Source organism: Prionailurus viverrinus, chromosome B1, assembly GCF_022837055.1.
Source record: "Prionailurus viverrinus isolate Anna chromosome B1, UM_Priviv_1.0, whole genome shotgun sequence".
NCBI lineage: Eukaryota > Metazoa > Chordata > Mammalia > Carnivora > Felidae > Prionailurus > Prionailurus viverrinus.
The window spans coordinates 172568524-172582684 of NC_062564.1; the positions used below are offsets into that span (position 1 = coordinate 172568524).

At 41.2% G+C, this 14161-nt stretch overlaps 1 protein-coding gene across 1 annotated transcript; it reads right to left on the reverse strand.

The window, feature by feature from the left end:
- Positions 1-214: 214 nt before the first annotated feature.
- On the reverse strand, positions 215-13231 carry CHRNA9 (cholinergic receptor nicotinic alpha 9 subunit). Its single transcript, XM_047856835.1, has 5 exons — positions 12881-13231; positions 12478-12623; positions 11397-11551; positions 3846-4378; positions 215-756 (listed from the first exon to the last, which is right to left on the reverse strand). Exons 1-5 carry the CDS (start codon positions 12942-12944, stop codon positions 215-217), a joined length of 1440 nt encoding a protein of 479 aa, XP_047712791.1. The 5' UTR covers positions 12945-13231.
- Positions 13232-14161: the final 930 nt, after the last annotated feature.

A 14161-nucleotide genomic window follows, 5' to 3' on the forward strand; every position in this document is an offset into this window, starting at 1 on the left:
AAGTAAACACAACATAACCACTAAATTTTATATGTATGTTTACATATATATGTGTGTATGTGTGTGTGTGTATATATATGTATATACACATATATATATACACACTCACTATATATATATATATTTGCATGTGTGTATGTAAATCTGACTTGGGAAAATATTAGAGTAGATCACAGGGAATTTTACTGATTTATTTCCATATACCAAATGCCCACTAATCTGCTCTGGCTATGATCAAAACAGTCATCACAAACACCATAATGAAAAAAACCCACATGAAGAATCGGTCTATGACTTTTGCAACTTTCTTCCACTCACTCCCCTTGGAATTGGTGGCCTTGTGGTCTTTGAGGCACTTGGCAATGTACTCGATATTCCTTGTCAGCACTTTGTACCGTGCACAGTAACTGTCAGCATCCTGTGGGTTCTCACCCTGGCATCCCAAGTCATTCTTTAAGAGCTTGTTTATTTCCTTCTTTCTGGGAAGGTCTTTGTTTCTGTCCATGTTCAGATTTGGCTCTGGAAGTTTGCCATAAACCTTTGTGAGGTGGGTTCGCTCCCTGTTGTGGCGGGGACTAATGCAGCTCTCACCCACATCGTAGACACACAAGACCCTGGACATGTATTTCAGGATGACCACCCTGGCCCAGTGTGGCACTGGCCGGGCCTCGGCCCCACAGAAGTGGATATTCATCACCATAATGGTCAACGCGGTGGAGGCTGTGATCAAAGCCATTGTGGCTATGTAGTATTTGCCTGGAAAATAACCACAACTGAGTTAGCTTAAAATTGTCCTTATGTTTGCCCCCCCCCCAAAAAAAAGAAAGAAAGAAAAGAAAAGAGAAGAAAGAAAAAGAAAAAAGAAACGAACACCTTTTCTAGGGAAGCTGTATACACTAATGGTTACTAGTATAAACTTCTGAAATCAAACTTTTTGGGTTCAAATGACAGCTCTATCACTTAGTAGACTTGTGGCCTAGAGCAAGCTATACCATCCTGCTATGCCTCAGCTTCCTTCTCTGAAAATGAGCATAATAATTAGATATACAGGCATACGTGAGGCTTAATGGAGATGATACATGTAAAGTTCTGAGGACTGTCTCTTGCACTGAGTTAGTTTTCTAAATGTTTGCTGAGATCATGATGTGAAAAAATTCCACTTTCAACAAACAACGATCTTGGCCAGCTCCCAGAATTGTCTTCAGACCTCTTTACTGTTGGGTAAGAGAGGAGGCACTATGTCACTGTTTGTCTTTAACATGTGATTGCATAAAGCAAACATTCATGAAAAAGGAAAGTTAAGGAAGGAATTAATAAAGGTGAAGGCACAAATTTATAAAATTTAGAACAACAACAAAAAAAAACAAAGCAAACCAAAGAAAAAGCTATTTGAAAAGAGGAATAAAATTGATAAACCTCTGATACAGCCACTCACAGAATACAGGCAGGGTGGTGGTGGGGAGAGAGAGAGAGAGAGGAGAGAGAGAGAGAGAGAGAGAATATAAAAGAAGTAACAGGATAGAAATTTAGAATACAATAAAACAATATTATAAATAGCTGTACAATAATATATTTGAAAACCTAAATGAAATTTCTAGAAATATATGACATAAAATTTAGCATTAAAAAAAAGGAATAGGAAAGCTCCAGAGTTGGTTTTATAGATGAGTTTTACCAAACTTTTACAAGTTTGTGCATGTCTTATACAAGTCTTACCATGTCAAGTTTTCCAGAAATAGAAAAAGAGAAAATGCCTATCTCCTATTATGAAGTCAATTTAGCCTTGATTCCAAAAATAACAAGAAAGGAAATATTAAGGTCATTTTACTTACAGATGTATTTGAGAAAGTCCTATAAAAATTATTAGCTAACTAAATCTAGTAGTGTCTTAAAATGATAATTCACCATGATAAAGGAGGGTTTAACTCAACATCAGAAAACCTAATTCACTATATTAATGGGGTAAAGGAAAAAGCTCAGATGATAATCTTAACAGATGAAAACAATGTACTTGATAATTTCATCATCCACTCATTATTTGTTAAAAGCTCAAAGTAAACTCAGAATAAATGGGATCTGTCTTAATATGCTAAAGACTATGGGCCAGAAGCTTAGATCCAATACTACACTTCTTTGGAAAACTTAAACACATTTCTATAAGATTAGAAATGTATTTCATAGGTGCTGCAAATGACACATTGTAATAGTTAATAAACATGCTCAAGATCTGTGTGCACCTTTCCTAGAAAGGAATTATTTCCTAGAAAGGAATATTATCACAGACACAGAATAAGTAATGTTGCAAAATTTCTGACACACATCCCAAGACTTCTCTCTTTAAAGCTTTAGCCAGCTTTCCATTGAATGTCACTTGTAAAGAAGAAAGAGAGATCTGCCAATTGTTCTTGCCTCAAATAGGTTCTGATTAGAGGTCATCACTGTCAATCATTTCTGTCTCAGGAGAGGTAATAGAAATGCCAATACACTTCTTCCTCTTTATTAGTGGTGTGGGGGTGGGGCAGAGAGAACTCTCTGTGTCTATTTCTCAAAAAGGTGAGTGTGTGTGTATGTGTGTGTGTGTGTGTGTGTGTCCGTCCGTGTGTACATGCATCTATGTTTTTTGCTCTCCAAACAGGGAAACCAACATAGCGATGTCTGAATATTGGGTAATATTGGATTCAGTAGAGGATAAAAGGGCAGTACAACATCCCTTTCATATTGGTCTCTAAGTCTCTAGGTGTCCTGAAATTTCTCCTAATTGTCTACTTTAAGAACCAGAAATTAGGTCTAGCCTCTGATTCTGGGAAGCATCTATTACAACAGCAAGTCATTGAGACAGATGTGTTGGAGCTGAGTAGGACCCAGGTGGCAGGGTGCAGGTAGGAAAGGTGTTAGGAGGGGCCTCAAAATGAGGTAAGGAAAAGAAGGGGAGGCAGGGGTGGGTAGTCTCTGTTTCCACATCTACCCTTAGAAGGACATTTTATTAGAGCAGAGTATTGAAAATGTGGCCTATCCTAGAATCACCTTAGATTCCCAACTCTTGCCCAAGATTGCTAAATCAAACTCTTTAGATGTAGGAATCTACATTTTAACAAGTTCTCCCATATCTACTATACCCAATAAAGGCTAAAGATTATTCTCTTAAGGGAAGATGATGGGCTTAAAAATAGTCAACTATTTCTATCATGTTCGCCGGTCTTTCCCAAGAAGAAATCCCTTGTGATGTGAAAAGATAATAATAGTCACTACTTACTGGATACTTACCATATGCCAGCTCCTACCCTAACCAATGACACAATTGAGTAGCAATTACACAAAATTTTCAGGTGATGAAACAGAAACTAAAAGGTGCAGTAACTTGCCTAAGATTGATCATTAAGAAATGAGTGGTGAGATCAGAGTTCAAATGCAGATTTCTTTAACTTCAAAATCATGGCCTTAACTTCTAAGTCAATGAAACAGAAAGTGCATCAAAATCACCCAGAGGCCTTGTTAAAACAGATTGCCAGGGTTTGCTCCCAGAGTTTCTAATTCAGTAGTCTGGGTGGGCCCTGAGAATTTGCATTTTAAAATGATGCTGCACCGTGGGTCCAGGGACCACACTTTGAGAAGCACTGCTCTAAACTATATTACCTCTCATTTCCCTTTTGTGTAAACCCGGAGGCCATAAGACTAGTTTTGGAAAACAGCCATATCTGTTTTCAAAGATGCCAACTGAAGACACTAAATGAAGTATGTGACAGCCGTTGAGTCTGAGGTTGACCTAATTGTTATGAGTTTAAAGGAACAGATACAATCCCAGTCACTACAAAGCTAGTCTCAAAGTGTGAGACACTTGAACTCACCTATCAGAGGTACATTTTCTGAGGCCGGCATGATCTCTGCCACCATGAGCTGAAATACAGTCATGGCCAACAGGATGGTCACTCCCAAGGAGACCTTTTCCCCAGAGGCTGCTGGGAGATAAAAACTCAAGGGAGCCAGAAAAGATATGAGGACGCATGGGATGAGGAGGTTGACGATATAGAATGAGGACCTCCTCTTCAGAAGGAGAGTGAATGTCACATCTGGGTAAGGCTCAGAGCAGCAGCCATAGGAGATCACATTCTTCACAGCAGGCATGCCATGGACCTCCCACTCCACATCTTCGATGAAGTCAGAGAGGTCTCCACTGTCTAGGGCATTGAATATGTCCACCTGGTTCCCATTGTAGGTCCAGGAACCAAAGGTTAGATTGCACTGCTGGTTATCAAAGGGGAAATAGGTGACATCCACTACACAGGAGCTTTTGGTGATGGCTGGTGCGTCCCAGGTGATTAGCCCATCATACCGCAGAACCACGTTAGTGTTCACAGGCTCAGAAGATTCGTCATCAGCCCTGGAGGCCAGAGGAGGAATATGAAAGCTGCTGGTCAAGACAACTCATCAACTCCTTCACTCCAAACAGCTCATGGCCCTGTGGCCATCACTTCAGTGCCTCTGGCAATGGGTCACCATTCTCCCTGTCACCCTGGCTGAGAGTCAGAACCAATTCCAATTTGCCCCTCTCCTCCATCTCCTGTAACTACTCAGGGCCAACTTCTCCGGAATTCTTCCTTTAAAGCATCTCTGCTCTATGTCCTTTCCTCTTCGTTTCCAAAGCCAGTTTCTTAGTCCAGGTATAATGATTCAAGCATCTAGACAAAAAGTAACCCTGTTGAGGCTGAATTCTAACAGGGAGGCCTGCTTACCTGATTTTATTGACCTTGGACACAAGAATATTAAAATAGCCTTTTGTTGCGATTGGAAGAGTTGTACATGTTTATCATAGAACATTTGAAAAATGCAGACAAAAATTCATTTACCCATAACCTAAGAAATAATAATTTATTCTAGGTATATCTTCTTTTTGCTTTATCAACATTTATGCCTGGGTACAGAATTTCTATTTTCCTTTAGAGAGTGACTTTTTCTACCACCATTAGAAGGCAGATGAAATGTTCATCAAGGTGCCCCAGCCTCCTCTGGCCAAGGGCTAGATCCAACTGATTCACTCTCCCTGGAGTTTAGATCTTATGTAGAGGGACCCAAAGACCAAAAACAGTCGCCCTGGTGGTGCTTCCTAATAAAACAAACCAGCTCAGGAGTCCTTGCTTCCTCAAACTCTAGAGCAGTCTCAGGGTGTCCTTTCTAAAAACTGGTCATTGATTTTTTTCCCCCTTTATTTTTTAAAAATGTTTATTCATTTTTGAGAGAGAGACAGAGACAGAGACAGAGACAGAGCACAAGTGGGGGAGGGGCAGAGAGAGAAGGAGACACAGAATCCCAAGCAGGGTCCAGGCTCTAAGCTGCCAGCCCAGAGCTTGACATATGACTCGAACTCATAAACCATGAGATCATGACCTGAGCCAAAGTCAGACACCGACTGAGCCACCCAGGTGCCCTTTTCTTCCCCCTTTAATTCAATGAGTTGCACCATGCCCTTCCAACAAACCCCTTTTTTCACAAAGTAGTCAAAGTCAGTTTTCAATGCTCACAACCTTAACTGATACGTTTTCTATTCACATTTAATGCGTATTTTCCAGTCTCCCTTATAATTTTTTCCCTACAAAACATATTATGGTTAAATGTAATATGAAAGGCATCCTGGATTGGATTCTGGAATAAAAAGCACATTTGTGGAAAAACTGGTGAAATCCAATAAAGTCTGTAGTTTAACTAATAACATTGTATTAGTTTTGACAAATGTACTGTTATATAAGATGTAACATCAGGGGAAGCTAGGTGAAGGGTATATGGGAACTCTCTGTACCATCTTTGCAACTTTTCTGGAAATCTAAAATTATCCTGAAATAAAAAAATTATTTTAGCATAAAAAGGATGATACAAAATTTAAAATATAGTTATTCATTCATATTCTCCTGCAACATTATTTTCACGGCTGATAGTTTTCCTTTATATTCCATTATATAGAGATGCCATACTTATTTAACCCATCTGTTGATGCTCAACATTGTCAGTTTCCATGATTTGCATTTATAAACAATGCTGTAGTGAATGTCCCTGTAATTGAATCTTTGCATTTATCCACTGACTCTTTCCTTAGGTTAAATTGCTAGAAGAACATGTGCTGGATCAAAGAACTGGCATGTTTTAAAGTATTTTTTTCCACTTCTTAAAAATTGGGCACCACAACATTAATTGTAATGGTCTGAAGTGGACCAAATCAGACCATTATAGTTAACCTTGTGGTGCTCAAATTTTAATGATGGCCTTTAATGAGGGTTTAGAGAGAAGGATCTTTAGAATGGGTCTTTGTGAAGATAACAAGCTGAAGTCATTTGAAAATCCCTGAACCTATCCTCTGTAACAATGAGAAATGTATGTAGTTAGCTAAATGAGAAGTGAGAACTATGTGTGAACAGAGAATATCACTCACCCATCCTGCCTTCTTGGTATAGGAGGAGAGAATCTCAGGATCAGAGAGAATCTCTTTGGACATTTCCAAAACAAAAAGAAGCCCCCGCTTTCTTTCCAAGGCTAACTTCCTTTCTGATACTGTGATTCCTGTCCTCCCAGGTCTCCTTCAGGATTCTGCATCTCTTGGTTCTCCTTTTTTTTTTTTTTTTTTAATGTTTATTTATTTTTGAGAGACAGAGAGAGAGAGAGAGTGGGGGAGGGGCAGAGAGAGAGGGAGACACAGAATCCAAAGCAGGCTCCAGGCTGTGGGCTGTCAGCACAGAGCCTGACACAGGGCTCGAAGCCATGACCGTGAGATCATGACCTGAGCCAAAGTCGGATGCTCAGTAGTCTGAGCCACTCAGGTGCCCCTCTCTTGGTTCTTCTTATTCTATATCATCTAAACCTTTCCCAATGCTGTTCCATGAAAGGGCGGGCCTACTCCGGCCGACTCCATCTTGTTCTGTGTCCTTCACCTTGACCACGCCTCCTCCCCTTGAGTAACCTCCCACTCACCTGCCTAACAGGACTCAGACCCTTCCCCAGACCCTTCCCCAGCCAATCGGCTGAGGCCACAGCCATTACCTCACCAACTGCCCCTAGGCCCCAATAAAACCTTTGTCCTTTTGAAACTCGCTCTCTCTCCCCGGTATCTCACCGCTGCATCGGTGCAGGTAGGGGATTGAGCTCGAGCTAGCTCGAATAAAGGCTCTTTTGCTTTTGCATCAGACTCGGCTCCCTAGTGGTCTTTGGGGATCACAAATTCTGGGCATAACATTCCATAGTCTCTCCTACCAGCTTTCCTTCCTCTCAGGCACTTCTCACTTCCCGCCTCTTTTTCTATACACTGGAAGTGATACACGTTACTGTCACTTCCCCATCTTGCTTTTATTCTTACAGTTTGGCTTCTTCCCAGTGTGTCCTCTTTCAAAGGTCATTCATGACGCAAACAGCAAATATAAAGACCTATTCTAAATTCCTATCCTGTTCAATTCTTCCCAAACATTTCACACTGTAAGTTTCTAGACATCCTTTCTTCCCTGTGATTTCTATGACACAACTCTCTCTCACATCTTTTTCCACCCTTTTAGCCATTTCTTATATATGTCTTCTTTAAATGTCTTCAGTGAAGAGTTTCACCAGCTTTAACCACAGTCATTTTCTTTCCTTCCTTGAGTAGTTCTATAAGGGCTCAAAGGGCTTTTGATATCTCTATCCCTGACCTTCTTTCCAGGTTTAACAATTGCCTTTTCAGTCTCTTCATTGGTTGTCTCTATGTGGATGTTCCTTTGGTCCCCCAAACTGAATAGATCCCACACCAAAGTCATCATTTTTTTCCTCAAACCTGTTCCTCTTCCCCTCCTTTACTTCTAAACTCATCTAACAAGTTTGCCATTTTCTCAACCACCTAGATGACTTAAGCGAGCCCTAATGCTAAATTCTAGACAAAGTCTGTCCATATATGATAAGGTACCCAATTCCTTACCAGGTCTAAAACAAGTGTTAACATGACCCACTGAAACCCAACCATTAGGGTCACCTGGCTATCTCAGTTGGTGGAGCATGCGATGCTTGATCTTGGGGTTGTGAGTTTGAGCCTGACATTAGGTATAGAGATTACTTAAAAAAAATTGGGGGGCACCTGAGTGGCTCAGTTGGTTGGGTGTCTGACTCTTGATTTTAGCTCAGATGATGATCTCATGGTTCATGAGTTCTAGCTCCCGCATCACATGGTCAGCGTGGAGCCTGCTTGGGATTCTCTCTCTGCCTCTTTCTTTCTCTGCTCCTCCCCCACTCATGCATGCACTTTCTTTCCCTCTCTCAAAATAAACAAATAAATTAAAAAAAAAAACAAAAATTAACAAATCTTGAAAAAAAAACAAACCCAACCATTAGAACTCTCTTATGGGGCATCTGGGTGGCTCAGTCAGTTAAGCTTTGGACCCTTGATTTTGGTTCAGGTCATGATCTCAGTGTTGGTGACATCAGGCTCCCATGTCAGGCTTTGCACTGTCAGCCAGGAGCCTGCTTGGTATTCTCTCTATCCCTCTCTCTCTGCCCCTCCCCTGCTCTCTCTTGCATATCCTCTCTCTCTCTTTCTCTGTCTCAAAATAAATACATGAACTTAAAAAAAAAAAAAGAACTCTCTCATAATAAATGTACACTCAGAATGTCTATAATCCAGTCTTTACCCAGTGTAATATTAGGAATCCTTGTAGCCTTTTGCACTAACCATTATATTGGCCATATACATAGACTAAACAACCTTACTAGAACTCTGAGCCAAAATTTATTTATTCTTTTACTGATCTGGTAACAGAGCCAGTATCTGCTTGAATAACTATATTGCTAAAGAGCTCACTATCTTTTGGGAACATTCATTGCTCAAGTTATTCGCTATGATTATTTTTTAAACTGTTTATCTTCCCTTTAACTTTTAATAGTCTTGGATTTTAGAGCAATTCTCTCTTTTCTTTACCTAATTTTCTCCTTGGTTGACTAACATAGCTATCAAGTCTTCCCAAGGACTTCTTGCTTCCAAACTAAGTATCAACAAATTCAACTGCTCCTCACATGAAGTAACTTCCAGACCAATAACCATCCTGAACACACCCTAACAAGTGTAGCCCTATGGGTTCAGGCACCAGTGGTGAATCTAGATGTTAAGCATCTTCCTGCCCAATCTATATTTATCACAACTGATTGGATCACTACCATATACTCCTCTTTCCTCTCCCACCACCACTCAGAAAGCCTATTTTGTGGTCTACAAGGTTGTGTACTACCTTCTCAGAAATAATATTATATCTGGGATCAGAAGAGTCTGCAGGTCCAGGAATTCAGCGGGAAGGGCCAGGGTCAGGAAAATGGCTATGACCAAGGTCCCTTCTTTGCCTGATCCTATAACTCTCTTCTATTCTCATTTCAGCTGGGTATAGGAATGCAAATGGCATCCAACCATAACTACATTTAGAGTTTCCTCTAAGTAATAAAATTCTGACATTATTGAGAAGGAGAATGCAAAGCAGAATAAAGGATCTGAAACAGAACTATCTGGGACAAGAAGGCAGAGAAGACTGAAGAGTCAACCCAGAGGAATAGAAAAGAGTTGATTAATCAACGTGGTGAAAAGATTCCCTGAAAGGGACAGGGAATAGAACTTACACACCTCAAGGCCAATGATCTGGGGAGAAAGGGGGAGGGGAGAATGGGGATAGAATTTAGGAAAGCCACAGTAGGTTTGTATGAGCTCATGAGCACACAACTGGCTTCTGTAACAACAGGGGACTGGGGTAGGTCTAACTTAGGTTACCATGCAAGCTTGCAAAGAAGCATGTCAGTAAGAGTTGCTCACACCTTTAGCCAATCAAAGCAGAGGGAGGAGAAGAACTAGCACTCTACTTTCCAGGAAGAACTGTTAGAATTGATAGGATACTGATAATGATCTATGTAAACTATATTCTCTGATTACCTGTGCCCGGTGAGTGAGAGGAACTAATGGACAATGTGACTCATTCTCTTGCCTTCTGTGTGTGTGTGTGTGTGTGTGTGTGTGTGTGTGTGTGAGAGAGAGAGAGAGAGAGAGAGAGAGAAGAGTGTAGAAACTGGACTAATAAAGCACTAACACTTGGATGTTGTCTTGCTTGAAAAGAATATGGAAGGTCCACTCAGAATGGAGAAAGGTCAGAAGGATAGGTACTACAATTCAATAGGTCATGTCCCTTGGATGAGTTCTCTGAGTTGGCTGCAACTCACCAATGTTTCTTCCTGAAGGGAAACTCATGTGCACTAGAAGGCTGAGTTTTCAGGAGAGCTCCCCTGAACTGCCCCTCATTCACCCTGTTCTGAGTCAAAGAGGAACCTTTCCCAACCCACAGGAACTTGGGTTCCAGAAGAAAAAGAGAGAAGCTCCTTCGAAACAGGTGGAGCTACTGAACATGAACTGTGATAGAGCAATGTGGTTCCTTCTCAAAGTGTGGTCCATGAACCAGCAGCACTGACATCTAAAGCTTACAGAAATGCAGAACGTCAAACTATCTCAGACCTACTGAATCAAAATCTGTATTTTCACAAGCTCTTCAGGTGATTTATGTGCACTTTACAATCTGGGAAACATAAACCGTACCTACCTGTTTTCTCAAGGTTCCTAGCTCTGAAATCAGGAAAAGGCCAACTGATGATCTTATGATCTAGTTTATCTTCCACTGCAATGTCCGAAATCCACAGGTCAGCTACTAGCTGGCCCATTCTGATTTAATCTTAGTAGTATCACTGTTACTGATACATGATCTTGGAGAAGGGAGCACAACTGTTATGGGTTGAATTGTATCCCTCAGAAATGAATATGCTGAAATCCTAGCTCCCAGCACCTCAGAATGTAAATTTGGAATAGGGCCATTGCAAATGTAATTAATTAAGACAAGGTCATGCTGGAGTAGGGTAGCCCCTAATCCAACACAACTTTTGTTTTTATAAAAGGGAAAAAATGGACATAGACAACACATTGAAGAATGGCATGTGAAGAGGAGGGCAGAGGTCAAGGTGATACTTCTACAAGTCCAGGGAAAACAAAGATTGCCAGCAACCACCAGAAGCTAAAGGAGAGGCATGGAACATATTCTCCTTCATAGCCTCAGAAAAAACCAACCTTGTACTTCTAGCCTCCAGAACTGTGAGCTAATATATTTCTGCTGTTTAAGCCACCCAGTTTGTGGTACTTTGTTAGAGCACCCTAGGAAACCAATACAACCTATAAAATTGTTTCTCATCCAAAAGGGGAACATAGCTCTAAGCTTTTATGACCCATTATTATATTACCTAAGATTCTATGAACATGATTTCAGGGTCTAGATACATGAATTGGTACTTCATGCATGTTTTAAATATCTTTTTTCATTATGTCTCAATTCTGTTAAATCAGCAAGTTCACTCCCAAGTAATGACTGACTTGTACTTACTTGTTATATAGGACAATATCTGGCCTCCATACCAGGTCACTGGGGATCCTGATGGAATCCAGTCCATCATACTGGTCTCGATCCCACGTGAGATATGCATCATGCCAGATTTGGCGGATCCATAAATAGGCAGTCAGAATCTGGTTTCTTTCATCCTGCACAAGTAACCATGATAGAACTCTGTCCAGTAGACACCTCAACCAAATGCCTTCCATCTCTAGAACACTTGTTCCTTGCAACAGAAATTCCAAGGGCACAAATCTACTTTCATTAAATAAATGAGAGCTTTTCTAGTCTAACCCTTTGACTGACTGCCAAGGCCATATTTTTTCTACTTAATTTACTGTTCTGAATGTAAAGTGGGCAAATGTTGAAGCCATCAGATCTTTGCATGGATCAACAGCCCAAATTTCTCTGAAAATTGATCAACTGATGATTCACTTGAATGAGAAAGTCAGAAAACATCTATAATATAGAGAAGAAAGTCTTTCAAGTTTCATAACTTTGTGTAATTAAATGCCTATAAGCACTGAATAAGATATGCCATGTTAAAACACTACCTTTCTTTAAAAAAAAAAACAGGAATAAAATTCATGTAACATAAAACTCACCATTTAGCCCTCTTAAAATGTATGATTCAGTGGATTACAATGTTGTAGAACCATTACCGCTATCTAATTCCAGAAAATTGTTGTCAGCCCAAAAAAGAAACCCTATGACCATCAGGCCACCACTCACAAGTCTCTGGTTCTTCGACAGCCCCTAGCAACCACTACTCTGCTTTTTGTCTCTATGGTTCTGCCTATTTTGGACACCTCATAGAAAGGGAATCCTACGATATGTGACACCATCTCTGTCTAGATGATCAAGACTTACTCTTAATGCCCAGGATCAGGTAACATTTAGTGAAATTACTTTTGTAGAGAGCACCTCTCCTTGGTATTCCCTTCCTCCACCAGCTTGTACATGTTGCTGTCTGTTCTCACTCCCTCTCAAATTCTGGGTAAGACATCTCTTTGGAAAGCACTGTTAGCTTCATCCTTAGCACGATTTCAAAGAGTCACCACTTTATGTTACTTACCATGTCCTTAATCTGAGAAAGTGTAATCTGCAGGGTGACATTCAGGACTTTATCTGTATCTTCTACTGGACGAAGAGCATTGGAATAATCTTCAAAAAGGTCATTAAACAATTTCTGAGCATATTTTCCATCTGCTGTTTCTACAGCTGCTCAAAAAGAGGGACCTGGATCAATATTCAATGTCGTATATATTTCAAAGCAAAGAACAACAAACTGAGGACCAGAACTGGGCAGGACCCAGCATCAGCTAAGGACAAGCTTTGGGTATATTTTTCTGGTGAGTCAATAAGAGGCACAAACACTTCCTGGCAGTTAGAGCATTTGTTCTGTTTGCTGGCCCACTCCCACCAAAGAAGTGGCCCCCAAATGAGCTGAGATGGTAACACACCCATCAGCCTCTTACCTCTCAGTGTGGAGACAGCAAAGTAAATCCAGCAAAAGGAGATGCAGGAATGGGGCCAGTTCATCTTTTTCCTGAGCCTTTAGAAATTCCCAGCCACGCAGCAGTCTTCCACTTGCCTCCGTGAATTGGAAGGGTCTGGATACAAAGATCTCACTCTGCCACAGGCAGAGTTTCGCCAAGGCAGATGGAGAGTTCAGGCTTGCGGTGCACCTGGGGCCCCAGATCCTGAGATCCATACCCACCCTCCCTCCCCTCTGGTAATCTGAGCCAGGCAGCTCTGGCAGCAGAGATGCAGGAGGCTGGGTGGGCTAGATCCGGCAGTGGTGATCTAGGGGAGCTGTCCCAGCTGGGGATCCCTAGTCACTTTCAGCAGGGATATCCAGACCAAATTTTCAGATGAAGACAGGTAGGAACCCAACACTCCGGAGACTCTGCCAAAGCAGAACGGGCACTTTCTCCACATGCAGCAAGCAGATTCAGCCTGAGTCTAATGACAAAGGGAAGCCAAGCAGAACCTTCCCTCATGAGGCAGCCTCTGGAGAGGCCCTACGAATGCGCTTCACGAGGCATTTGCAGAGGGAAAGAGATCAGTTTCATGATCTCCAGAACAGATTACCTTCTGCTTCAACCCCTTCAAGATCTGGCATGTGTCTCCTGTGGTAATGTGAGTGAATATGGGGAGAGGGGCTGGGAGAAGAGCATTCACTCCCTTCGGAAGCCGCGCTGCAATCAGGATTTGAAGCCCAAGACCTAGGTTTCACTGCAAGCTCGAACCCTTCCTAGCTCTCCAGTACTAAGCTTTCCTGAGCTGGAGACCAGGAACATAATATTCTCTCGCTCCCAGCGCTACTGGGATCTTTATGTGAAATCACCCTAAAAAAAAATTGTAAAGCACCATGTAAATGTTAGTAATTTTTGCCTCTCATTTTCCAGATCCAGAATGTCTATATTTATCGAGTCACCCAGGGTTTACTAGCTCTAAAAAAGAAACATGGTTCAAAGGCCAATCAAATCAGCACAAAAATGATTCATAACTAATGAGGATATTACTGAGAATGCTGTTTCTTTGAATTTGAATGCTACTTTATTTAATTTCACAGTCATTTCTCACACGTGATCTAATTTTGCTCCCACGAAAGAATGTCAATTTCCAATTGCCATCACTTACTCCTCTGCTTGCCTGGGGAAACTGCCTTGGAAAACCAAATTAAGATCCTTGGGTTGCCTGGAATCAGAGCAAGGAAATTGGATAGCTCTATTTCATCAGGTTACAGCCGGCTG

What these genes read in the sequence shown, in the direction of transcription:
- CHRNA9 (XM_047856835.1), bottom strand. Translation starts at nt 12,944, where the DNA reads ATGAACTGGCCCCATTCCTGCATCTCCTTTTGCTGGATTTACTTTGCT. An exon ending in TTTCTCAGATTAAGGACATG is followed by an intron (nt 11,552 to 12,477) that starts GTAAGTAACATA and finishes TTACTTGTGCAG; the next exon opens with GATGAAAGAAACCAGATTCT. An exon ending in AGAAAATGTACCTCTGATAG is followed by an intron (nt 757 to 3,845) that starts GTGAGTTCAAGT and finishes GTTATTTTCCAG; the next exon opens with GCAAATACTACATAGCCACA.